General features: G+C 40.9%; 1 protein-coding gene across 2 annotated transcripts; it reads right to left on the bottom strand.

The window, feature by feature from the left end:
* Positions 1 to 955: 955 nt before the first annotated feature.
* STT3A (STT3 oligosaccharyltransferase complex catalytic subunit A) lies at positions 956 to 24351 on the bottom strand. 2 transcript variants are annotated; one of them, XM_027081875.1, is made up of 18 exons: positions 24239 to 24351; positions 22030 to 22156; positions 21197 to 21257; positions 18804 to 18925; positions 18282 to 18427; positions 17011 to 17101; positions 15612 to 15718; positions 14521 to 14685; positions 13079 to 13259; positions 12088 to 12243; positions 11048 to 11139; positions 10203 to 10358; positions 9759 to 9947; positions 8726 to 8842; positions 8506 to 8608; positions 4472 to 4660; positions 3347 to 3462; positions 956 to 2781 (listed from the first exon to the last, which is right to left on the bottom strand). In XM_027081875.1, exons 2-18 carry the CDS (start codon positions 22115 to 22117, stop codon positions 2743 to 2745), a joined length of 2118 nt encoding a protein of 705 aa, XP_026937676.1. In that variant the 5' UTR covers positions 22118 to 22156; positions 24239 to 24351; the 3' UTR covers positions 956 to 2742. The 2 variants fall into 2 exon arrangements, with proteins under 2 accessions (XP_026937676.1, XP_026937678.1); XM_027081877.1 differs by lacking the exon at positions 24239 to 24351 and adding an exon at positions 23545 to 23741.
* Positions 24352 to 24629: the final 278 nt, after the last annotated feature.

A 24629-nucleotide genomic window follows, 5' to 3' on the forward strand; every position in this document is an offset into this window, starting at 1 on the left:
TGGGAGACTAATCTAGGAAGTCCAAAATCCAAGTAACTTATTTTTCACAACAAGATAGGGAGTCGGCGGAATCCACAAATGACTCAAGAAAATTTCCCAGACAAAAGAACTTGACCTTCCATACTTTTCCCATACTTTCCATACTTTACTTTTCCAAGGTTAAAGTACCCAGCTTCTGAACACATCATTGGGAAAATTTCAAAATAGTACATACAAAGAGAAGATACTAAGAGGTCTGGGGAGGGAGTGAGAGGGAATGGACACATACAAAAAAAAATAAGAATCAGAATATCATTGCATTTCTCAGCATTTAGAAGACAGAAAACAATGGGCCAATGCCTTCAAACATAATTCTAAGGAAAAGTTAATCCCAACCTGGAACTCTACACCTAGGCAACCTATGAATCGTGTGATGACAGACACTCAAGACCTCAAGAAATTTATCTCCCACACACTTTCTTAGGAAGGTAGTGGTGATAAATCAAGAAAGAAGTCAGGGGATTAACACACAATATAACAGTGGAAGGATACACCAACCCAAGAGGTGGGTAGCAAACCTAGAGAGTAAACCAATCCAAACTGGAATATACCAAAACAGACGACATCTCTAAGAATGAATACCTAATGAGTTGAACATACTAAAAGGAAGCTGGCACAAATGAAGGTGAGTCTGGGGAGAAATCAGTGACGAGTACAAAACACAAGTGAAAAAACTCCCTTCAAAAATGTTATGCAGAAAAAAAAAGTAGTAACATTATATATACCACGTGGCCTAGTTGTGAAAAGCCTTAAGGTAAAAACTACTGAGTTAACCTAAACCATAACTATAATAGAGCCTTGAGATGGTAAGAATATGTGTGTCCATGGGAAGAGAAGGATGGTGAAAAAGAACCAAATCCTCAATTTCCACACCAGAAAGTCAACAGATGATACCTAAAAGTGAAAAACCAACACATAGCAAAATAAAGCAAGTCATTTAATGATATGGAGGTAAGTAATATGAGAATCAGCTGAGTTGAAAGTGGGTACCTCGGGGGGGGGGGGTGTGGAAAACAGCGTTGTTGCTTTTTAGAATTATTTGATTTTCTTTTACTGTAACGATGGAAATTAGAAGTGCACTGTAACGATGGAAATTAGAAGTAAATTTTTAAAAAATATAGCTTCATGTAGCCTAGAAAGTAACAAAATTAAAATCATAAGAGTAACAAGTACAGTGATAAAGGGTTATCCCATTCCTACAGAGGTAAATCACTAATGATCTCTAACTGGTATTACTCATATTGGTTAAAAAAACAAACAAAAAACCCACGTCTGAATAACCTCTTCCACTAGGGAGGAATTCTGTATATAAATCAAGTCATGTATTTACATATAGTAAATCAAATCTTACATCAGATCTAAATCTCACCCACAGTTGAAGCACGTGGTACATAAAACTGGTTTGGAAGGCTGCTTCCTGGGTACACAGGTAGACCCGAGCATACCTTTAGGAGCACCATTTTGACTTATCTGAAAGTCACGTCATTGCTCCTGTTTCTTAAACAGGTAACAGTAAAGAGTTACCTTGTATTTTTTTTTTTAATAACTAAGGGTTTATACACATCACTGACACATGTCTTAAAATACATAAAATACCCTATTGTAACTGAACATAAGGCTGTTTGTCCTGACATCAAATATAGATGGAACTCCTGTGCTTTTTGTAGCTAATTTGGCAAGGGCTTCAGAACCAGATCATGGAGCTTGTTAGTGATATATAATAACAGAGGCTGAGACTAAGGGAGAGAGAAGCTCACCTTTAAATATTCACAACAGTTTTAGTGCATGAGCTAAAGGAAATCGCTAAAGGACAAGTGAGAGTACTGAAAAGCTAGATTTCAGATAGATACGTATGGTTACAAATCAGCTAATTCAAAAACACCTACTGACCATCAAGTTCTATACACGATGTTGGAGGAGTTTCGTCCTCTCCATCGAGAATAATTTCACTGTTTGCCTTAAGTCTTCAAAACTACTGATTTAGTATCACTGGATTTACTCCTGCATAAAAACAAAAACACCTAGCTAGTCCCAAAGAAACTGGTGAGATCAGGTCTGGCTAGCCACCTTCTGTCCCTTGTAGTCAAAGAGCCTCTAAGGACAAGAGATGTTGAGAACAGAGACATGATGGCAATGCAGCTACCTTTCCTGCCCAGAAACGGCACTCCTCTGGTCCCACAAACTTTTATTCATTCAGTAAAAGCTTACTGAGCACCCACTATGTGCAAGGCATTGTGCTAGGTACTGCAGTTTTTGAAATGACAAAACTGTTTGTATATGTAGGATCTGAGCTAGTCCTTGATAGTTCTCCTGATTTGAGAGAGAAAGACAGAATGCCCCTATGTGGCTCATTTAGGGAGCCAAGAGCACAGATGAGGTCTGTTTTCTGTCCTTCTATCAGCCTAGCATGAACTTTAGGCTTCCTCAAATCAGTCATAAGTCAAAACAAATAAGGCACATTTTTAAAAAAATTCCCCCCTTTAATTGACCAAAGTAAAGCCATGACATTTCATTTGGTAACCTGCTCAGAATTATAAAGATCATTCCATTTGGCTCAGCCCATACTGCCCAGGACAAAACCTCCAGACAATTCTAATCTCGTCGCGCTCTGTTCTTATAAACTGCGTATTTTTAAACCATCTTCAGCGCCCTAAATGTGACACACTCAGTGCGAAGCAGATCAGAGCCGAACGGACGTAACATTTATGTCCTTGACAAGCCACGATTATCCAGGTCCTTCACCTGCCAACAGAAAGGTATCAGTTTAATATTTACAATCATCAGGTCAACATGGGAGAGCTTCTCTACTGAGCTGGGTTCACCCAGATGGGGACAGATTATGTTGGATTATGCTGCCTGGTTTGGCTCTGGTGTGGGACTAGCTACTCTTCCAAATACAGCAAGAGTTCTCAACCTTTTCTTACGTAAGAGATATAACACACTTCTATGTGACTCTCTATGCCATAAGTTCTTCAGTGGGAGAGAAGAAAATGTAGTTCGAAAACACACACACACTCTCCTTCTCTCCCTCTTTCCCTCTGTCCCTCTCTTTCTCTCTCCCCCCACCGCTCCAAGACTGACAATCACTAAAACAGATCAAGTCTGGCTCCAACTGGAAAAATATCACTGTAACCACTTCCAGGATGACAGAAGACTAGAGTGTCTACTTTCTAAGAACAATCTAAAATAAAAATATTCTAAGTGAGTCGCAAGCTACTTTTTAGACATTAGAAATATCCCTATTTTATAAACATGTGGCCCCGTTTTTAAGCACTAGAGCTGCTTTCTCAGTGTTACATCTGCTCACCTTGTATATCCTGACCAGCCAATGTTCTGTGGTATATGCTTCCTCCAGGACATCAAGCTCAAAGTCTTTATTCCCAATCTCAGCATTCCGAACACGGTCATAGCCTAGTGGACGCTCTAGAGAGTGACAAAAATGGAGACACACATCTTTCTACAGTGCTTATTTCCTACAGAAATACTAAGTCAACTTGATTAGTCATCCCACTGGAACGTTATTCCCTAGCATGCAGTTTGTTTAGAGAGTAGGGCTTGCAGAAAAGGACATCAGTTAGTAAGGGCAAATCAAGTGTTACCCTAACTCACGTCCTCTCCGAGATGATGCTTGGCAGAGTGCATGGAGGTTATCTCTTCTAAGAGACAGAGGGCTGACTTCCAAGCACCTTTGTTCCTGAGGATTACCACCCATGGCCTCTGTGATACACTAGCAACCCTTCTGAACCTATCAGATGTCACAGGCCTGCATCTAATTCAAAAGTAGTCCCAACTGCAGAACTAAGAAAGGAAAGAAGTCAGAAAGAAAGACTTAATCAAATTACTTTCAATTTATCTGAAGAAATGTAAAGTCCTTTATCTCGCTCTATCCCCTTTCACATTCCTTTCTCCACTACAATACCGTTTACTGAGAGGCAATAAAAAGTAATGGGCAAAAGCACAAAAGCTAGAGCCAGACTGCCTGAGTTTAACCTGACCCTGCACTAGTTATGTGCCTTTGGGCAGTTAAGGAACCTACTTGTACCTCAATTTCCTCATATATAAAATGGGAATAATATTAGTATCAACCTTTTGGATTGTTATAAGGATTAAATGAATTAGTAGATATAGAGCACTTAAAGCAGTGCCTGGCATATAAAAAACACTGTATGGGGCTTCCCTGGTGGCACAGTGGTTGAGAGTCCGCCTGCCGATGCAGGGGACACGGGTTCGTGCCCCGGTCTGGGAAGATCCCACATACCGCGGAGCGGCTGGGCCCGTGACCCATGGCCGCTGAGCCTGTGCGTCCGGAGCCTGTGCTCCGCAACGGGAAAGGCCACAGCAGTGAGAGGCCTGCGTACCGCAAAAAAAAACAAAACACTGTATGTGTTAGCTATTACTGTTGTTACTGTTGTTATTATCAGGAATCACTCACTGGCTTCTGTGTAGACTTGTCCAAAGCGGTAGTAACACATCTTGTACATGAGGCAATTGAGCAGCACTGGAGAACCCTCACGGTCCACACGGAATTCCCCAGTTGGAGTATAATAATCATGTTCCTTGATATGTTTGCCTGTATCTGTGCTCCCTCCAATCCGGACCATCCACAGAAATTTGTTGATGTCTAGAAAAAAAAGAAAAAGAAAAACTGCTGTTATCACAAAGGTTGCTGGAGCTAAATCACCTAATGAAAGGTCACTATGTCTAAGGAAATTCCCCCAAATACTTTTCTAATGGGGTATAGTACCATTTAACTCTAAGTTATAAAAATAACAAAGCTAATGTATGGTCAAAACTTTTTTCCTCAAAATATACAGCTTTTCCTATAGATTTTCCTGTAGACTCCTAAAATCCTACGCTATTGGCCCAGACTTAGGTCATAACTGAAGTTAGTCCCAAGTATTAGCTAGGGCTAAGCTGTCCAATATATTAGCTATTAGCCACATGTAGCTGCTGACCCTTGATATGTGGCTAGTCCAAATTAAGATGTGCTGTAAGTATAAAATACATGATGGATTTCTAAGACTTCGTCCAAAATAAAACAAAAAAAAGTGGGTAAAATATTTTGGTTACACATTAATGTTTTAGATATATTCAGTTTAATAAAATTATTTAATTCATTTTCCCTGTTTCTCTTTACTTATTTTGATATGGCTAATAGAAAAAAAATTTTTTTTAATAAATTTATTTATTTTATTTATTTATCTTTGGCTGTGTTGGGTCTTCGTTGCTGCGTGTGGGCTTTTCTCTAGTTGCGAAGACCAGGGGCTACTCTTCCTTGCGATGCGTGGGCTTCTCGTTGCGGTGGCTTCTCTTGTTGCGGAGCACGGGCTCTAGGCATGTGGGCTTCAGTAGTTGTGGCACATGGGCTCAGAAGTTGTGGTGCACGGGCTTAGTTACTCCACAGGATGTGGGATCTTCCTGGGCTACGGCTCGAACCCCTGTCCCCTGCATTGGCAGGCGGATTCTTAACCACTGTGCCACCACGGAAGCCCCGCTAATAGAAAATTTTAAGAATACATACGTGGATCCCACATGTCATTGGACAGCAATGACCTAGGGAGTAGCAGCTTTACCAAAAAGGTAGAGAAGAGAGAATGTGCTCCCTCTTGACCTACAGTTGCAAAGTTACAAACTTCTAAAGCACATGTATGAGAAGTCAACATTTCTATGTCAAACACACTACCAGGCTCCATAAATACTGACAGCACCATCAACTCAGGTTATCTCTTAGAATATGTCACTCCCTGTATCTCCCCCAAAGGCTGTAGGGAAATAGACGATTAGTATAAGATGAATCATTGATCCGTAAGAAAAGATTCCTACTGCTACTAAAAGGGGTTCCAGGGAATATCACAGTGGTGAAGAACACAGACTCTGGATCTGGACTCTGGATAAACTGCCTGGGTTTGAATTCCCACACTGCCAATTCTAGGTGGGTGACCCTGAATAAGTTACTGAACCTCTCTGTGCTTCAGTTTCCTCATATGTCAAATTAGAAAAACAAGAGTATCTGCAATGATAGGGCTGCTACAACATTATAAGTAAAAGCATGTTACCTTACATATTGTTTGTCACATAGTAAGTATTCAAGAAATAATATTATTATCCTCATGGAATGTCTGCAATCGTACCTCCATCTTTCAAATGGAAAACCTGAAGCACAGCGACTTGCCTAGACCACACAGCCAGAAATAGGACCAAAAATAAAACCCCAGAGCATCAACTCAACTATCTTAGAGTACTGATTTTATAGCTCCCTGGCAGGTATGTTTGAAGCAAAAAGCTGACAAGCTTTGAGAATGGAAGACTGCACAGCAAAAGAAATGATCAACAAAATGAAAAGGCAACCTATGGAATGGGAGAAAATATCTGTAAACCATATATCAAATAAGGGGTTAATATCCAAAATATATAAGGAACTCATACAACTCAATAGCAAAAAACCCCCAAATAATCCAATTAAAAATGGGCAAAAGACCTGAAAAGACATTTTTCCAAAGAAGAGATTCAAATGGCCAACAGATACATGAATGAAAAGGTGCTCAACATCACTAATCATTAAGGAAACATAAAACTACAATGAGGCATCATCTCATACCTGCTAGAATGGCTCTCGTCAAAAAGACAAAAGACATGCTGGTAAGGATGCTAAGAAAAGGGAATACTTGTGCACTGCTGGTGGGAATGTAAATTGGTACAGACACTACAGGATCAGTGGGGAGGTTCCTCAAAAAATTCAAAATAGAACTACCATGTGATCCTGCAATCCCACTTCTGGGGATATATCCAGAAGAAATGAAATCAATATCCCAGAGAGATATCAGCAGTCACTGCAGCATTATTCACAATAGCCAAGACATGGAAACAACCTTAGTCTATCGACAGATGAACAGATAAAGAAAATGTGATATATATATATATGTATCATGGAATACTAAAGATTTCAGGGAACTATCCATTTCTACCACATACGTGTGTACATTCGCATATATAAAAATACATATGCAAACAAACATACATACATACACAAATACTTTTCTGTACTATTTGGATAAATTATTATTAGCAAGAAAAAAACCTATAATCACACACAACCAAATGGTGCTGAAACAATTGCTTGTGAAAGTTCAAATCCATGGGACCACATCCCTGCTATCATCATTCTTCCTCTGCTTGTACAAGACACACCACACATAGAAACTAGTCTTATTACTTTATACTGACACTTTACATATACTATCCAGGTGGATTTGTTAAGTCTGTCTATATCAGAAGCCAGACATAATCTAAAATCTGAACATCTCTAAGAAGCAACCACATATTCAAAGAAAATTGAGACAGAAATATGAGGTAATTATTAACTGCAGAGAACAAGTTATTCTAGATAAGAATGTAACCATGGTGTACAGGTTGACTCAGCAGTAAATAATATTTACTTAGTCATGATGAAAACACTTTATCTGGATTTAACCAAAAACTGATCATTAACTCTACTGAGAAGATGCAAGACAGAAAGGGGGAGGGGATCATACAAAGAACTAAACTCCTTATCTACCTTAATAAGAAGTTGACACAGCGTATCTAAAATGATCGATCAATGAATAGCAGGATATACATATTATTTAGAAATATGTACATAAGTACTAGAAGAAATAACTGAAGGAATAATTTTCCTGGGAACTGACGTTATAAAGTAGTTTAGGGGCAGAGGACTTTTTTTTTTTTTTTTTTTTTTTTTGCGGTATGTGGGCCTCTCACTGTTGTGGCCTCTCCCGTTGCAGAGCACAGGCTCCGGACGCGCAGGCTCAGCGGCCATGGCTCACGGGCCCAGCCGCTCCGCGGAATGTGGGATCTTCCTGGACCGGGGCACGAACCCGTGCCCCCTGCGTCGGCAGGCGGACTCTCAACCACTGCGCCACCAGGGAAGCCCTACCATTTTTATTATAAACCTTCAGAAGTATTTAACATTTAAAAATATAAACAGGTATTGCTTTAATTTTTTTAAGGCAGAGAACTATATTTGGATGATTCTTCTAAACATACGATTTTGCTAATAATCACAGGGAACATGGTTAACATATGCCATATAAATATATATATATAAAACATTTTAAGTTGGCAGATGATTCTATGGCTTAAACCCACTAAAAAATGTTAATTCTTAAGCTCATTTTCAGAAGCCTTATATTCTCTGTTGTTCACTGGTTGTGGAACTACTCCTAAGTCTTTAGACAATTATAGCATGCCATATCTACATGAGAAGAATTCTTTATATCTACTTCCTACCTGTTGCAAAATAAATAAATAAATAAATAAAAATAACCAAATCTCAAGTTGCAAATACTTAAAAACTTCCCCAACTAAGAAAATATGTTGATATTGGTAAAAGGATAGAAAAATAAAGAGATTCATCTAGTTTTCTTAGAATCTATGCCTTGTAGCTAGAAGTAGAATCAAGTACATTACCATCAGAGGAATACCCAGTAAGGCCTCCAAAAATGACCAGCACATAGCTAACATCAAGCTCCCTCATGATCTCATAGGCTTTTTCTTCTGTGGATGCCATTGCCTAGAAAAACACACGCACGTTTCTCAGCGCAAAATTCCAGGCCATGTGACCCCTCATGGAGAAGTATTTCCCACTAAACCCTGTGCATCAAACACTCAAATGACCCCTTCACCTTACCTGCCCTACTCGAGAAATATGGGTATTATTCCATGTGTTGTTATCCACTAAAATAGTCCGATTCGCCATAGCTGTAATCTGGTAGCCATAATCCCACCATGACATGACCTTCGCATCCTGAAAGAAGAATGGGAGATGGAAATAACAAGCTTCTCACTGCCTCCAAAATCAAATACAAGAGGGGTGGAAGGGCATCTGACAGGAAGTGAGATATTGCTAATTAACGTTTCTTCACAGAATAACATACGCCCAACAACAAAATACATCTTGGTACCTGGTCCTACATTTACATACAATCATGAAATCTCAACCGCAAATTATACAACCCAACATTGCCAATACTTTCATCCCAGATCATCTTATACAAACAAGCATAATGGTGCGGGAGGTGTAGTGGGCTGTGCAGTATTTCCAAATAAACAGCCTGGTGTCATCAGATAACCGTATTAAATAAATGACCAAAAACAAAGTCACGATAATCAGTTACTAAAAAGAAGGGGGGTGGGGGAGGGGAAACAAATCACAGGATAGGACGAAAAAGGATTAAGAAATTCTTATAAGAATCTAACTCAGAAGTGCCATTCCCAGCAGCTATTGGAAAGAAAATCACTTCAGATTCTCAAATGGTATAAACCAAAATGTTAAAAGTGGTTATCTTAGGTGATCCTTTATGGAAAATTTATGTCTCCTTTTTCTTTTCTTCGCTTCTATTTTCGGATTTTTCTACAATAAACATGCATTATTTATTAACTATTTTTCTTCTTTTATAATTGGAATGGCCTACCTCATGATAAAATCACCATGCTGTCAATACAAGTGTCCAAGCAGAGTGCAGATAATTACCAGTAAAGGTCGCTTACAGAAAAAATCCTGAATTGAATGGAGGTTGACCTTTAAGGCTCATTCAACACCAGGTTCGATAGCTCCAATTTCTCCAAGCTTTCCACCCATCTAAAAGCTATCTGATTCACTCTAACATCAAATGTCTCTCCCTTCCTCCTACCGCACAATCCCACGCCTCCCAAATCTTCACCTCTGGAGTATTGTGACGAAGCCAATAGTACGCTTCTCGGAAGTCATCAAAAATGATCCTACTACCATCCCCACCACGAGCAGACAGCACAATGGACGGAGAAGAGTAGGCCTCGCTGGTCACCCAGGTTGAATGAAAGGTATAGGTGATGAGAAAGAAAGCCATGACGAGTATCATGCCACTTGCCACCTAGACAAGGAAGAACAACTGTGCTGTAAACCAAATTAAATTTATGTAATACAGAACAGCTTCTTACACACAGTCAGTAATACAGATGAGATGACTCAGAATAAATTAGAGGCTATGAGTTCATTCTGAGCTCTTGTGACAGTGCTCTACTTTACTCCCCCTCACTCAAACAAACAAACAAAATACAAATGCAAACACACACACAAAGACACACACAGTTCCCCAAGCCAGTTCTTTGCGTTGCTTAATTCTTACTTCATTCTTAATAGGGTAGGTAGAATCCTGTTGTTTCTTGTTCTTCTTGTCTGGTCTACTTATGTCCAAATTCTTCATATAAGTGGACAGCACCTGAGAGACTCCAATGCCAGAAAGAATGCACATAACAGGCGCCAACACTAGCATCAGACGCACCTAAAAAAAAAACGGAAGCAAGATCACAATCAGTGTTTTACAAATTACAGATTTCAACCTATTAGTAGATGATGACATCAATTTAGGGGTTTTCAACAAACATGATCTGTCAGTGAAATGGAACAAAAATAGAAGAGAAAATACTTGATACATCTATAGTAGAATATATGTATTTTTAAAGTTTGTTTTTCAGGTCTACATGTATATATGTATACCCTGAGCAATGATACGATATAAAATGTATTTCTTAACTGTGGTTTGAGATCAAAAAAGTGTGAGAAGCACTAACTTAACTGCAATATATAAACTCTCTTCTCTCTTTTAACAACCTAGCACTCAGAACCCAGGCCTTTAAGAAAAAAACATCATCTCCCATTTTAAGACACCAGAAAGAGAGGGGAAGGAACCCACCCAGGGTCAATTTCTCCAACAAGTGACAAAGTGCCTCTCCCTAACACAAGGGTTATGAATCCAAGGAAGGTGGGCCCCACAATCAGAATGTATGAGTGCCCCATACATTCCTGGGAAGGATCAACAACAGTGAGCAGCTTTACCACGCAGCCCCTCAAGCGCTCAGAGGGAAGCCCCTGCACAGCATCAATACTGAACCTGCCATGCAGGGGTACGAAGAAAACCCTCAGAGCTAGGGGTGGAAAGGTTCACTAAGACTGCAGGCATTCATTCCTCACCATCACAGCTGAAAAGTACATGCTGGTCACACCATACATGATGATGAAAATCCGGGCATCAGACAGGTTGCTAAAGCAGTAATAAAGACCAACTACAAAAGTAAAAGTAAAAAGAAGTGAAAAGCTGAAAAAACAATCATAGATACATGCAAAGATGTTACTACGGCACTCTTTAAAACAGCAAAAAATCTGAAACCACATAAATGTCCAACATTAAGGATGTAGTTAATTACAGAATATTTATAAAATAGAATAAAATACATCAATTAAAGTACTGCTGTGGAAGTTTATGGACCATATGCCTTCCTCTTTACACACCTCTGTACTTAAAAAAACTAACAAATGATATATCTTATATATTATTTCTCTAAAGTAATACTAAATAACAAATTATCGTGATTATAAAATTTTAAGTCAGAGGAAAAACTCTATCATCTGACTTCTAATCAATAAATAAATGGATGAATATATATCAAAGCGTTAACAGTAGCAACAGGTGTGTGGTGAGAACTCCTGAAATTTTACTTTTTGAAATATTTGTCTATATTTTTACAAATGACAACTTACTTTCATAATAAGAAAAAAAAAGTTACTTTAATAAAAAACAAAGTCCCTACCACTGGTAAATTCTAAGATATATCTGAATTGGCCAGAAGATAAGTTAGATGAAGAAGTTTTACAGTCAGCTATGCCTATTCTCAAAATTCAATACTGCCAAGAAGATAAATGGGGAGGAGTCAGGGATGAGGGGTGGAGTATACTAGAAGCACTCAAAAACCCTGAACTAGGGCTGAACTGTAACTTATGATACAAATGAACAGAAAACTGTGAGACTCTGAACTTGCCAGTATCTGCAATTGTTCAACTTCTGCTCTGCTTCAAATATTAGAAAAACGTGCTTAGCCATCCTCTGTACTGCACAGATAAACAGGCAAAAACCAAAAACAACAACAAAAGCACAAGGATGAGGGTATTTTACTTATTTTGAATCAAATGGTGATTCTTAGAAAGAAGACCACTTCAGAACAAGGCAAACAGACCTGGAAACATGAAGACGAGAAGCTGCAGGTCGAAATAGTACGAAGACCAGGTCGTAGGCTGATGCTCAGACACAGAGGCGATGATGGGGATGTTGTTCTTGGCATAAGAAGGATCCAGCAGTGAGTAGAAACGGCCTGTCCAGGGAGATATTTTTCCTGGCAGCAAAGAGGCAACAAATATTTCACAATTACTTCTGAAACAAAATAACATGTGATCCTAACTAATCACAACTTTCCATTTAATAAGCTTCTCTGAGACAGAGGACTAGGTTTTTGTTTAAATGCCACCAATACTTCGAGAATTTCACTCCTTCCTTTCTTTCAAACTTGAGAGTATTTTTGTCAGCACAGTCAGTAGAATAAAGTCAGGTTGTATATAAACTCAGAGAGAAGGGAGGCAGAGATACTTCCTAGAAGGGTTTTAGGACCAATCTGGTCAAACCAAGGCCAATGCTATAAACTAAGTCACTCAGCCCTCCAGTGGTGCTCTGAATACACAGAGTCTTGGGCAAAATCAAATCAGACTCTGAGAAGTGTACGTGAGGAAGATGAAGAGAGGAGGAAAACGTGGCATGCTACCCAAACTAAACAGTCACGGTTTTGTCATATGGGATTAGATGAGGCCACGCTGTAGGGCAAGCAATGTTAGGATTTCTCCCACCCTACCAATAGGAAAGAAAAGGACGGACACACACACACACACACACACACACACACAGAGGAGAAAGATTAGCATGGTAAAATACAGTCCTGTCACCAAGTGTAGGTCTTCTGAGATTAAGAGCTGATCTAATATGATTTTCTTTCTATGCTGAATCCAGACACTGGCTGACAATAGGATTGAATGTGCAGAAGTTGGACTTTATATGCTTGAAATCAAGAGAAACAGGAGGAAAGAATGAATCTTTCTGTGGCCAGGAAATAACCCATATTTTTGGAGTTTATTCTATGTTCATACCCATTTACACTTAATACTAAAAGCCTTCCCTACCTGTCAGCATGAGGAGAGCTCCCACGGTGAGAAGGACAAAGCCTACCAGGGAGATGACACTTCGGAAAAGAACTTCAAATTGCTGTGGATTCAACTTGCTGCGTAGATAATCCACAAAGGCATGGATCTGGCAGAGACCAAAGACCCCAAAGGCTGCCATGTGCTCTGATGAAAGGACCGGCTGTAGGTGAAAGCATATGTATGAGATTGTTAGGAAAAGAACGGGTCCAGCCTTGACCTGAATTATCCTGACCAAGTTCAGACCAAAGGGTCCAATGAGTTCTGAGGCCACCAAGGAATTAGGACCAATCTAGAGGAGGGTCTAATTCACCTACCTCATTTTTCAAAGAATATTTAGAGTCCTCCAAAGTGTACCACACTCTATCATTATCACATCTCTGGCCTTTGCTCAGGCTATTTCTTGAGCCTCGATTGCAATTCTCACTTTCCCAAAATTTGCATTCACAGAAATTCTGATCATTCAAGGCCCAATGCAAATACCATTTCCTCCTAACCTACCAAACTGAAATCCATCACTCTCCTCTATATTCCACACATTTTAGATCTCTTCCATAACTTAGACCAATGGTCTCAAACTCCACCAGGCATAATCATGGCAGGGGACAGGAAGAGGGGGGGTTTAGACAGACTGCTAAGCCCTACTGCCAGAGTTTCTGATTCAGTAGATCTGTGGCAGGTCCCCAGAATTTGCATTTCTAATGAGTTCCCAGATGCTGCTGACACTGCTGGTCCAGGAACTACATTTCTAGAACGACTAGACCACAGACTAGTGGTTCTAGAAGCGTGTGCTTCTTTCCCAACACGACTGTGACTTCCTTAAGGACCAGAACCACATTTTTACTTTTAACATTTCCCAGGTATTAGCAAATTGCATACAGCAGATGATCAGTAATGAAAAACTTGCTGACCTGAATAAGGGTTCCACTTTCGTAAGAATTTTACATGACAAATCACACATACCACATTATTCTCTGACTTAATAGCTGTCTCTTAACCCTGTGGGGTAATGTGGTTAAAAGGTTCAGGCTTTGCTTGCTAAAGAACTTTCACTTGGGCCCGATTAAGAAGTTCAGGGGTCATTACTATTAAATGGAGTCATTCGCATTAAAAAGGACTGAAAAAGATAACTGTGATCACTCACCTTAACTCAGCTCAACCAAAATATCCCTCCTCCTCCCATAAACCTAAGCCAAGTTAGGAGTCATTAAATTCAAACTTCATGAACAAATATTAACACACTCCAGGAGGCAGACTTTAATGACCAATAACTCTGTTGCTTCAGTTAACAGAAGCAGTGTTAGCAAGGTCAGACCTGTGAATAAGTTTTACTATCCTCACCAGAATCCAAGATAAATCAATTTAGTTGGAGCTGCTTAGAAAAAGTGGAAGCAGCTAAAAACCTCACTCAGTCTAAGGCTCACCTGGAAACCCACAAAGGAGATCTGCATGGAAAGGATGGTGCCCAGGCAGTAAACAGTACAGTAGGCCACATAGATCCGGTGGGAGAAACGTCCTGTGAGCATCAGCACCAGTACATGAAGCGGGATCAAGTTGATCAAGAACACATAACCTCCCCATGAAGAGACCTAGGACAGGATAAAAAAGAAAAGTTCGTCTGAGCACTCCTCCTTGGATCACCACCATGTACCTTAGGATGTTACCTGTGACCTTTTTTTTTTTTTTTTTTTTTGCAGTACGCAGGCCTCTCACTGCTGTGGCCTCTCCCGTTGCAGAGCACAGGCTCTGGACGCGCAGGCTCAGCGGCCATGGGTCACGGGCCCAGCCACTCCGCGGCACGTGGGATCTTCCCGGACCGGGGCACAAACCCGCGTCCCCCGCATCGGCAGGTGGACTCTCAACCACTGCGCCACCAGGGAAGCCCTACCTGTGACCTTTTTAAAGAACATCTCTTTACAGTAACCAAAAACTTTATTAACACCAAGTGGTTTAAAGAGTTTAAATAATTGACTCTTTAAGTAGGAAAATCAAATTAACACCCATTACTGTAACTCAATCCTCTGTTTGCTATGGCTCCTGCCATCACGATCACAAAACAAGAGGCCCCCAACTCTCAGCATTCATCTGGATACACCCTACGGTAAGGTCACACAGAGGATTTAGGGATTCAAGGGAAATGTGATCAAGTGGAAGCAGTTAAGGAAAGAAGTCTCGTTGTTTACAAGATTGAACAGAAAAAAATATACGTCAGGAAAGGAAAAATTTAAGGGGAACACACCAGAAAAGAGAGTTGGCCAACCAATATGTACCCATAGGAAATACAGTATCTGGAAACCTTTAAAAATTAAAAAAATTATCTCTATCTTGCTATTATACAATGGATATGCCTGCCTGCCTTGGATTAGGCTTTGTATGGACACAACAGACTATATAAAGACTTTTAGCCTCTAGTTCATGGTCTCAAAGCCCAAGAGCTACTTCCAATTTATATCAGTTGATCCCGATAGGTATTCAGACATAGAGAGACTCCTGAAAGTAGGGAGTGAAGAGTTACCATGTAGAAATAAGCAAGGGCACACTTGGCTGCCCAATAGATGGAACCAGTCTTTACTGCTTTGATCCACATGTAGTAGGTGAGTAGCATGCAGAAGATGGCAATCCCTGCAGAAAGAACACAAAAATCCAGTAAAAGGCCATGCTGGAAGAGTATTTCATACTGTTCTGGAACAAACTACCTGGATTCATATCTCAGAACTACTACCCATTAACAGTGTAATTACTCTACCTCCCTTTGTCTCAGTTTCCTGTAAAAGAGTCCATAATAGTATCTACTTCATAAAACTACTGTGAAGACAAATTTAACTATTGCATGTAAAGCACTTAGAACAGTACCTAGCATGCAGCAAGCACTCAGTATTAGTCATTATTACTACTATTCTTTCCAGGCACTAAATTCCCTGCTGTTTCAGTCCTAAAGATATCCCGTACTATCAAGCACCAGCCTGCCTCTACATCTTACCACAAGCTGGTCCATATGCCCTGACTGCCTCTCTCCTTAATATCTGCCTAACGAAGTTCCAACTTCAGGGCCCAGTTCAAATACAACTACTTCCAAAAAGCCTTCTGAATTAATCTCTCCTCTCACCACATTCCCAAAGTACTCTGCTCACCCTTCTCTCATGGCACATAATACTATCTGCCCATTATTATTAATTTTTATAGTCTGCATTAATAATCTGTGTTAATAGATTATGGGCCAACATAATTTTATTCATTATCTATCCCTATAATTCCTTAATTATAAGCCAATACTCCTATTCATTAACTATCTTTATAATACCTAACACTGTTTTACCAATAACATTCAATAAATACAGGCTGAATTGGAAATAAGTCAATAAAAGTCACCATAGTTTTAAGAATATCCATTCCTCTCATCTAGGAAAATAAAGCAAATGTTTACAATGTTAAAACAACAGTACCAACCAACACTAAAACTTAACTCTACTTTTAGGAGTACAGAGATGAGCCAAAGGCCTTATATAAGGAAAATTACCAGCTACCTTTCTAGAGGAAATGACAGAGAGAGAATATAAACTTGTCTGAGGTCCCTTCCTGCCCTTTTTTTTTTTTTTGGATGTGGACTGTTTTTAAAGTCTCTATTGAATCTGTTACAGTATTGCTTCTGTTTTATGTTTTGGTCCCCTGGCCGAGAGGCATGTGGGATCCTAGCTCCCCGACCAGGGATCAAACCCACACCCCCTGCACTGGAAGGCAAAGCCCCAACCACTGGACCACCAGGGAAGTCCCTTCCTGCCCATTTCTCATCTTCTCACCCAGACACCATTTTTGCTATCACTAAACAACAGATTTGAACCCAGATTCTACTGCACTTCATGAAGCTCTACTAGATAATGAGGTGAACAGATCCTCTTCAGCCCTTTAAGTCTTACCTTCATTATCATAGGAGCCAGCTACAGATCGGGAGATATAGCCAGGAACTACAGCAATCATGGCTGCAGCAAGAAGTCCAGCTCCTGCATCCTGTAAGACAAGAGGGGTAACAGGAAGTTAACACCAATACATCTATGAAAGAGAAGAGAGGATCCACTAGTCCATTCTGCTTACAATGGGCCCAGGGAACAGTCTGACACTTTCCACGGTAGATGAGATGCTAGAAATGTTTGCAGCACAAGAAAGCTACATACTTCACAACCAATTCCCCGCGATGATGGCAAGTCTGAAACTGAGTACACACATGTTAAGAACAGACAAATCATGTAAGCTGTCAGATGCTGCCCCAGAATGGGCTGTTTGGCTGGAGTATCCCCAGATTTATGAGTCCCTACCCCTAACAATATCTGCACACCACAGGAACACCAGTCACCCCTCTACAAGCTATCCAAGGACAACCAAAGGAAGACCATACGTATTCGAGCTAAAAAGCCAACGAAGACAGGTGACAATCTCTCTGGACTAAAGATGCCAGGATCTTAGATAATAAAGCTGGAATATTCCTAGGCAATCTGTGAACTCAGGAGAGAAGAACAACAAAGTATAACCCACACTCCAAAAAAGAAAGGACTTGTCTGTTCGTAAGAGTCAAATTTGGAACAAGGGCAGCAAGGAGAAGGATGAAAACGTTTCCAAATTAAACTCAAGCCCTCCTACTAGTTTATCACCTCTCAGGTATCTCCCTGACACCATAGCCACAAACTAAGAATAGCATGCAAGGAGCCAGGGTCAGCAATGCAGAAACCTAGAAGAAGAGAGTCAGTATTATGGAGTCTACTACAAAAGCCAAGTGGTTTAAGAATTTTTAAATAAACATTTGAAAAAAAAAATTAGCAAATAATTGCTAACTGTCCATTTCCAGTAGGAAGACCTAACCACTTCAGAACGCTTCTTGTAGTTATTTTTCCTCTCCCTTAGATTGTGAGGAATTCAAAATCTAAACCTCATTTTAAATATTTTTTTTCCCGTATGTAGCAATTTATATTTGACCTTCATATGTTCTCTTCTAAGGATAAACAGTTGCTAATGACAAGAAACCACATATTCTCGGGAGGGGCTGGGGTGAACTCAGGAATTCGGCTCAGCAAAAGCGGGCTTTAGCCTCTGGCTCCCTGCCCTTCTAAGGCTCTCAGTCCCCCACCCTTTAGCATCAACTTGAGAGGTTCAACAACATTCATTCCCAAGCCTCCTGTCACCCCAAATCCTTCACCTTGAGTTCTTTGGTAAGGTGGTACGTGACGATGGTGGTGAAGGAAGAGAAGAGAGGGGCCAGGAACACACAGACATTCCGAATGTCGATGGTGATGTGGAAAAAATGGAGGACATGGTAGATTGCAGCAGAGGTGATCATTAAGCCTGTAACCAGAAGAAGAAGGGCCAATAGGTTATCCTAGTAAGACAAAGACAAGGGAAAGAGAAAGGGAAAATCCAAGTATCAATAAAGTGATAACACCGGTTTTGACAAACCACCAGAAACACTAATACAGCAACTGCAGGAGGCCTATAAATTTCTCTCCTATGGATTCAAGCAGAAGTCCAGAATTTACGGAAAACTACCCATTCCCGCTCTCCCATACATGTTCTCCCTTCTATATAAGATCTACTTTTAGGAATCTGCAAGCAGAATGAAATTACAAGTGTCACAAAACGAAGATATTAGAAATAAAAGACACTGTTCCATAATATAAAAATATCTCACTGCTGCAAAGGAAAAAAATCCTGTTCCCCTCACCTGGGTAAATTGTTCCTCCAATGATTCGTCCCAAAGGGTACCAGGCCCGGTCATCAAACCAGTTATGGAATTTATAAAATCCCTCCTCAGCCAGGAACCGGGTAGTCCGATAATTAAAGTACCTATATCAAGAAAGAAATGAATTGTGTCTCCTCCTCTCCATACCCAAACACTTGCCTCAGTTTGCAGTGACTTTTGCTCCTCAGGTTACACCACTGAGGAACTTATCATTACTCCAATAACAGTCAGTTTGGTACCAAAAAGTATTTCAAGCATGAAAATCATTTTACATCACCATAAGCCTCCTCATTTATAGCTCCATGCTTGTCTCAGTTAAAGCACTGCTTCTCTCATAAGGAAATGCAACCGTAGTCTAACCTTATAAGAAAACACTCAAGAAGGATGCTTCACCAGGCTGGCATGTAGTAGGCATTAGCCCCAGTCAGAAAATTCAAGCACGCCAAAGACAGGACAGCTGAGATGTGGACACCAATAAACTTGACTCTTTTCAAGTGACAGGAACACACAGAGGAATATTTCCATACCACAGGCAAGGAGACAAGGATAACTTTAGGTGATGAGCGTCTCTAAAGATGTGGGTGTAACACCATACGCAGGATGAACATTTTTTAGTCCACTCCATAACACAAACTTCTTAATAAGTGTTTAAACTTGTAATTAGATCTACTCATGTTGTTATCCAAAATAGTTCTGAATGCCACCTCCATGGTAGCATAAAAATACAGACTACATAAAAAATACTTGACATAAAATGCTTACAGTTATATACGGACACAGTTCTTTAGGTCCAAGCTATGTAACCCCTTCTCTTAAGTTTCTCATTTAAAAAGAAATAAAAAAGACAAAAATATATATGGAAATAATAAAAATATAAACAAATAAATAAAATAAAGGGAGCTGTTTAATCACTAAAGATAATCATTACTAACCATCTTTCCTGCCCACCCCTCTAACCCCATTTCCTCGTTGGTCAGTCAAGTTTTAGCAGCTGAAGTAAGTAAAGTAGCAGATGGCAGAAATCTCTATCCTTCTGGTTGTTGCTGATGAATGTTATTTTGGTAACTGTCAGGGAGACAGAAGGGATGGGGGTAGAAGGCAGTCAACGTGTGTCAGAATCATGTCCTTTACCTAACAGTAGGAGAGGCAGAGTCACACAGAGGAAGTGCAAGTTAGTGGGAAAAGGTCTGGCCTGGGTTCACACCCTGGGCCTCAGTTTCCTGCTCTGCAAAAAGAAGTGTCAAATCACATGATCTGTACAGTCCCTTTCATCTCAACAACTACAGAGCAGATGCTCTTGCTTTCCCTGACCATCTCATCTCAGTGTTTGCTCATCTAGAGGGTCTGAGAAAAAGCCCTAACAGACTGGTGATCAAGAAACAAAAGGATATAAGTTTCCTCATTCACGAGAGAGAAAACAAAAAACAGAAAAAACTGATTTGGGAGGCCCCAAAGAAAAGATCTGTATGCCTCCAAAGTGCTTTCGAATATCTACACAAAACAATACGACAAATCTGTAAATACATGCAGGTATTAAACTTGAATCCATGCTCCATAAACTGAATATGCTATTTTTAAGATATCAATGATGTTTCAAGAACCTACGATTCTGGTTCTCCAAATTTTTAATTAAGCCTTAACGCTAGGTAATATAATATAGTTACTCCAGTGTCTAGAAACAGACAAATGTAGATTCACATCCTGGCTCCTCCATTTACTCTGTGTGTAACCTTGAATGGTCTCTGCCAGCCTCAGCCACGTTTGTGGAAAGGAGACACCACTACCTCCTTCTCGTAGGGTTATTGTAAGGATTTATAGATAATCTGTAAAACAGTTCTTGGAACAAAATGAAGCTCAGTAAATGTTTTTCACCTATGCCTCTTTTTATCTAATAAAATCTCCAATCCAACTCACAGCTTTAAATTTTCCTCAGTGTCTTACAACTTAACTGATAGGCCCGATTTCTAACATATTCACTGTTAAACAGAAAAAAGTCACAGATCTCAAGTTCATGACTTATAATTTTTCTTTTGAACCTCAAACACACACCAGGCCCAGGCCCCTTTCCCTCAGTCTGCACCATTAACTGTCTACCAAGCTGAGAAGCCAGGCTTCTCTTAGCTTAGCCAGATCTTAAGTGATAGGCACACCAGCAACGCCTCTCTCATTTTTTAAGAGTTTGAGAGACTCGCTCAAATTCCAACAGAAATGTTTCAAAAGGAGACAATTATCTCCTTTAGAAAACTTGAGAGTTTTCCCCCCAAAATGTATAGAAAGTCCATCTCCATTACGGAGAGCTCACTGGAACGTGAATCTGATAACCATGAACCTAAATGTTTCCCAAAGGAAATACCAGACCAAGCAAAGGTACTCACGGATCAAATTCATGGATGACACTTTCAAATCTCAGGACAGCAAAGAGACGAGTGGAGAATGCTGCAAAAACCAGAGAACTATTATTTTAATGGTAATGTACCATGAAAAACAATAGTAGGTAGTAGTATTATAGAGGTAATAGTATTATCCAGCACACAAGTCACAGGAAATACAAAATGATGCTGAATAAAGTATTTATCCATTCCTCCCACACAGAAGAAACAGAGAAGTTCGCCTTCCCCTGACAATGACACCTACATTTCCACTTAAGTAGGACACATTTAACTACTTATTGTTAAGGCCTATGACAACACATTCACCTACTAATATTGCACCCAATTTACATGGTCGTCTTGTATATATGTTGACCTCCCCTCCCCACAACCTTACCTCCCCAAACCTTAGTTTGAAGCAAACTAAGAGGTAAGGAAATCAAGACTACTTATGACTCATGAAGAGCTAGAAAAACCTAAGAAAACAGAGTAAGTTCTGGAGAGATTTTCAGAAATACTAAGGCAGGCAACCACAGAAGACAAGTATCTTTTACAAAATTCAGTATCTCAGAGTCCCCGGTATCTCTTTCAGTCCTAAGAGAAAACAGAATTAGTACAGCGTGTTTCTCATTCTTTCCCAGATGATCAACAGTCCCAACTTTTATAATCCTTGTGTTTCTTTTATTTTGCTTTCGCAAAATTCTACTGATTGAGAACAGTAAAAAGAACACATTGCAATCTGCTGGGAAAAAACAAGGCATTTAAGAGAGCCATTGTTGATTTTTCAAGATTTTCTCCTTTCCATATCTGAAGAAAGAGAGGTCCACGTGCACACTCACATAACACAGCAGCCATTGACAGAATTAGAAGCTTCAGAAGTGTGTCCTGCTTCTCATAGGACAACCGTAAAAATCCCAGCTTGGTCATCTTGACATCAATGGGTGGCAACAGATGACACTCAAATAGCTAAAATGGAAAAGTCAAGACCATAAGATATTAAACACCTTCAACTTAACTAATTCAGTTTCATATTTTATGGTGGTAGAGAAACACAGGAACAGGAGTAATGCGCACACCAGAGAGGGTCAGGGCTAATACTAATACCCAAGTCAAGCCTGAATTATGACCAACTGGCAAGTAAGTAGGCACGTCAGGTCTGTGAGTCAAGGACGAAAAGGAATGAGACTCTATCACCACAATTCTGCTTCCCAGTCCTTGCAGCTAACGAGCACATAAGCACAATTGGCAACAGTGTGGTACAACAGGAGTAAAGAAGAAACACAGAAAAAAGGGGGTTGGAGGAAGACATGCAAAGAAAACAGGAAAGACTGGAAATACAGAAAAGAATAATTAAATGGAGAAACAGAGCATTCAAGAAAAGGCAGGAATGTATGAAAGAAAGCAGGGAATGAGCACAGAAGTGAAAGCAGAAGGCTGAGAAATAGAAGTCATGACTGGATCAGCACAGTTTACAGCCCTAAATTTCAGCTTCAACTGACTGGCTGCAAACTTTCTGTTCCCAATCCCAGTGGGGATGCAGGGTCAACTAGAGAGCATGACTGCTCACTCACTAATGCAGGTACAGTCATGCACTCAGAAAGAGAGGAAGATACACATAGATCACTGCACTTTCAATCGCTTACATCGCACTATAACTACTGCTCAGATCTACACCCACTTCCCATCAGCTGTCTCAAAGCATCCTGGAATTGACACTGCTGATTTAAGCCACTAATCCCAGAGACAGCTCATGGAACCAGATGACAATCTGGAAGGAAAAGAGAATAAAATTTTCCTACTAAAGCAAAGAAAGGTTGGGCTGGGGTAAGGGGGGGGGGCGTACTATATTAAAATAAAATGTTGAGGGAAGCAGGCTGTAGACCATTCAGAAGAGTGATCACTTGGCGGACAAGATTTATCAGCACTAATTAGGAGGTTAGCTATTTCTGTTTAAGACAGCACTGCCTTCTTAAACCATAAATTGGTCAAGGACTAAGTGACAAAGAATATGATAATAAAGAATATGCAACACTGTACAAGACTGCAGGGGAAAAAAAGGAACCTGGATCCTTCCTGATCTTTCTCCCACTATTACTAGAGGAAAGGAGCGGAAAAAATAACACTGGACAGGGTGGAAGGCATGAAGAATCATATATTTCTAGCTCCAACTGTGGGAAATCAAGCATCTTTTCCATAACTGTCCCAGAGGGGTGGTTTTACATTTAATCCTAATCCAAAAGGAAAACCTTATCTTGAAATCAAAACTAAACACCTAACTCCAGGAAGTCCCTAATCCAGCCACATCCCTCAAGTTTGTACTTGTTTTCTCCCACGCCTGAAACAGGAAAACTTACCACCGCTGAGCTGATATGAGCCACACGCCTAGAAGACTAAGCGGACGAAATGAGTACTAGAACCTCTACCTGAAAACTGAGTAAAGAAGCTGGTAATTTAGGCCAGGACCTTAAGGGAGTTTCCATACTGTGCTCTCTGGTCGTGTTCGCACACCGCTAAAGCAAATAAAGGCAAAGTCACTTTCCTTAAAGCACCTGGCATCTGTCCTCCACCTCGCCTGTGCCGGCAAGCTGTGGCCCCCTGTCCCACCCTGGCTCTAGTTCCGAAGACGGCAACTTGCCCACCTGCTGGCTCACACTAGCCCCACCCTCCCCCACTTCTGCTCACTCCTGCGCGTCCCTCCTCCCTCCGTCTCCCACCTTCACGAAATGCAACACCCCGGACACCACCCAGCGCCATCCCACCGCCTCACCACCCCACCGCCTCAGCATCCTGAGCGCCAACCCCTCCAGGACTAGTCCCAGGGTCCGATCTTTTCCACGCCCTCCTAGCCTAAGCGCCCGCCCAATCCTCGACCCCCGCCATCCTTCCATTCCAGGTCGTCCCCCACACGCCACACGCCCCCTTCTCTGCAAGGCCTCAGACTCTGCCCGCGCCCGCGCCCACGCCCACGCCTGACGCCGTTAAAGCCCCACCAGCGCCTTGGACTGCACTTGCCCCTAACCCTCAAGTTATATCCTAGGGTCTTCTCACCTGACCCGAGTTCCTAAGGAATCCGCTCGCCTCCCGCTGCCATCCGTTCAGCGGCGCACCCAACCCTCGCAGCGTCGGGTCCGCCTCCCGGACCTCTCCCCATTGGTTGACTCAGGGCCAATACGACACTTGAAGAGAGCGATAGGATGACGGAACTGTCTGTCAGACTCGGAGGCGTGGACGAAGCCGCGCTCCCACTTTTTAACTGGACAATACAGGTATCATTTAGTAGCCGGAAGGCGGGACTTCGTGCAACCGCCGAGCCATGATAGGCCGGCTCAGGAGAGCGAGAGCGCGGAAAGAACACACTCGGAGCAGTTTGGTTGAGGGCCGAGCAGTGACGTGTCAGTCTGCGGGCCGCGAAGGAGTCGCGAGCGGAAGGTGTGGCGCG

The sequence above is a fragment of the Aethalodelphis obliquidens genome, unplaced genomic scaffold (assembly GCF_003676395.1).
Source record: "Aethalodelphis obliquidens isolate GAN/ISIS:26980383/991018 unplaced genomic scaffold, ASM367639v1 scaffold46, whole genome shotgun sequence".
Classification (NCBI taxonomy): Eukaryota; Metazoa; Chordata; class Mammalia; order Artiodactyla; family Delphinidae; genus Aethalodelphis; species Aethalodelphis obliquidens.

Coding starts and splice junctions, on each gene's coding strand:
- STT3A (XM_027081875.1), bottom strand. CDS start 22,117: ATGACCAAGCTGGGATTTTTACGGTTGTCCTATGAGAAGCAGGACACA. Junction 18,428..18,803: donor TGGAGGAACAATTTACCCAG/GTGAGGGGAACA, acceptor TTCTGGTTACAG/GCTTAATGATCACCTCTGCT. Junction 15,719..17,010: donor TGGCTCCTATGATAATGAAG/GTAAGACTTAAA, acceptor TTCTTTCTGCAG/GGATTGCCATCTTCTGCATG.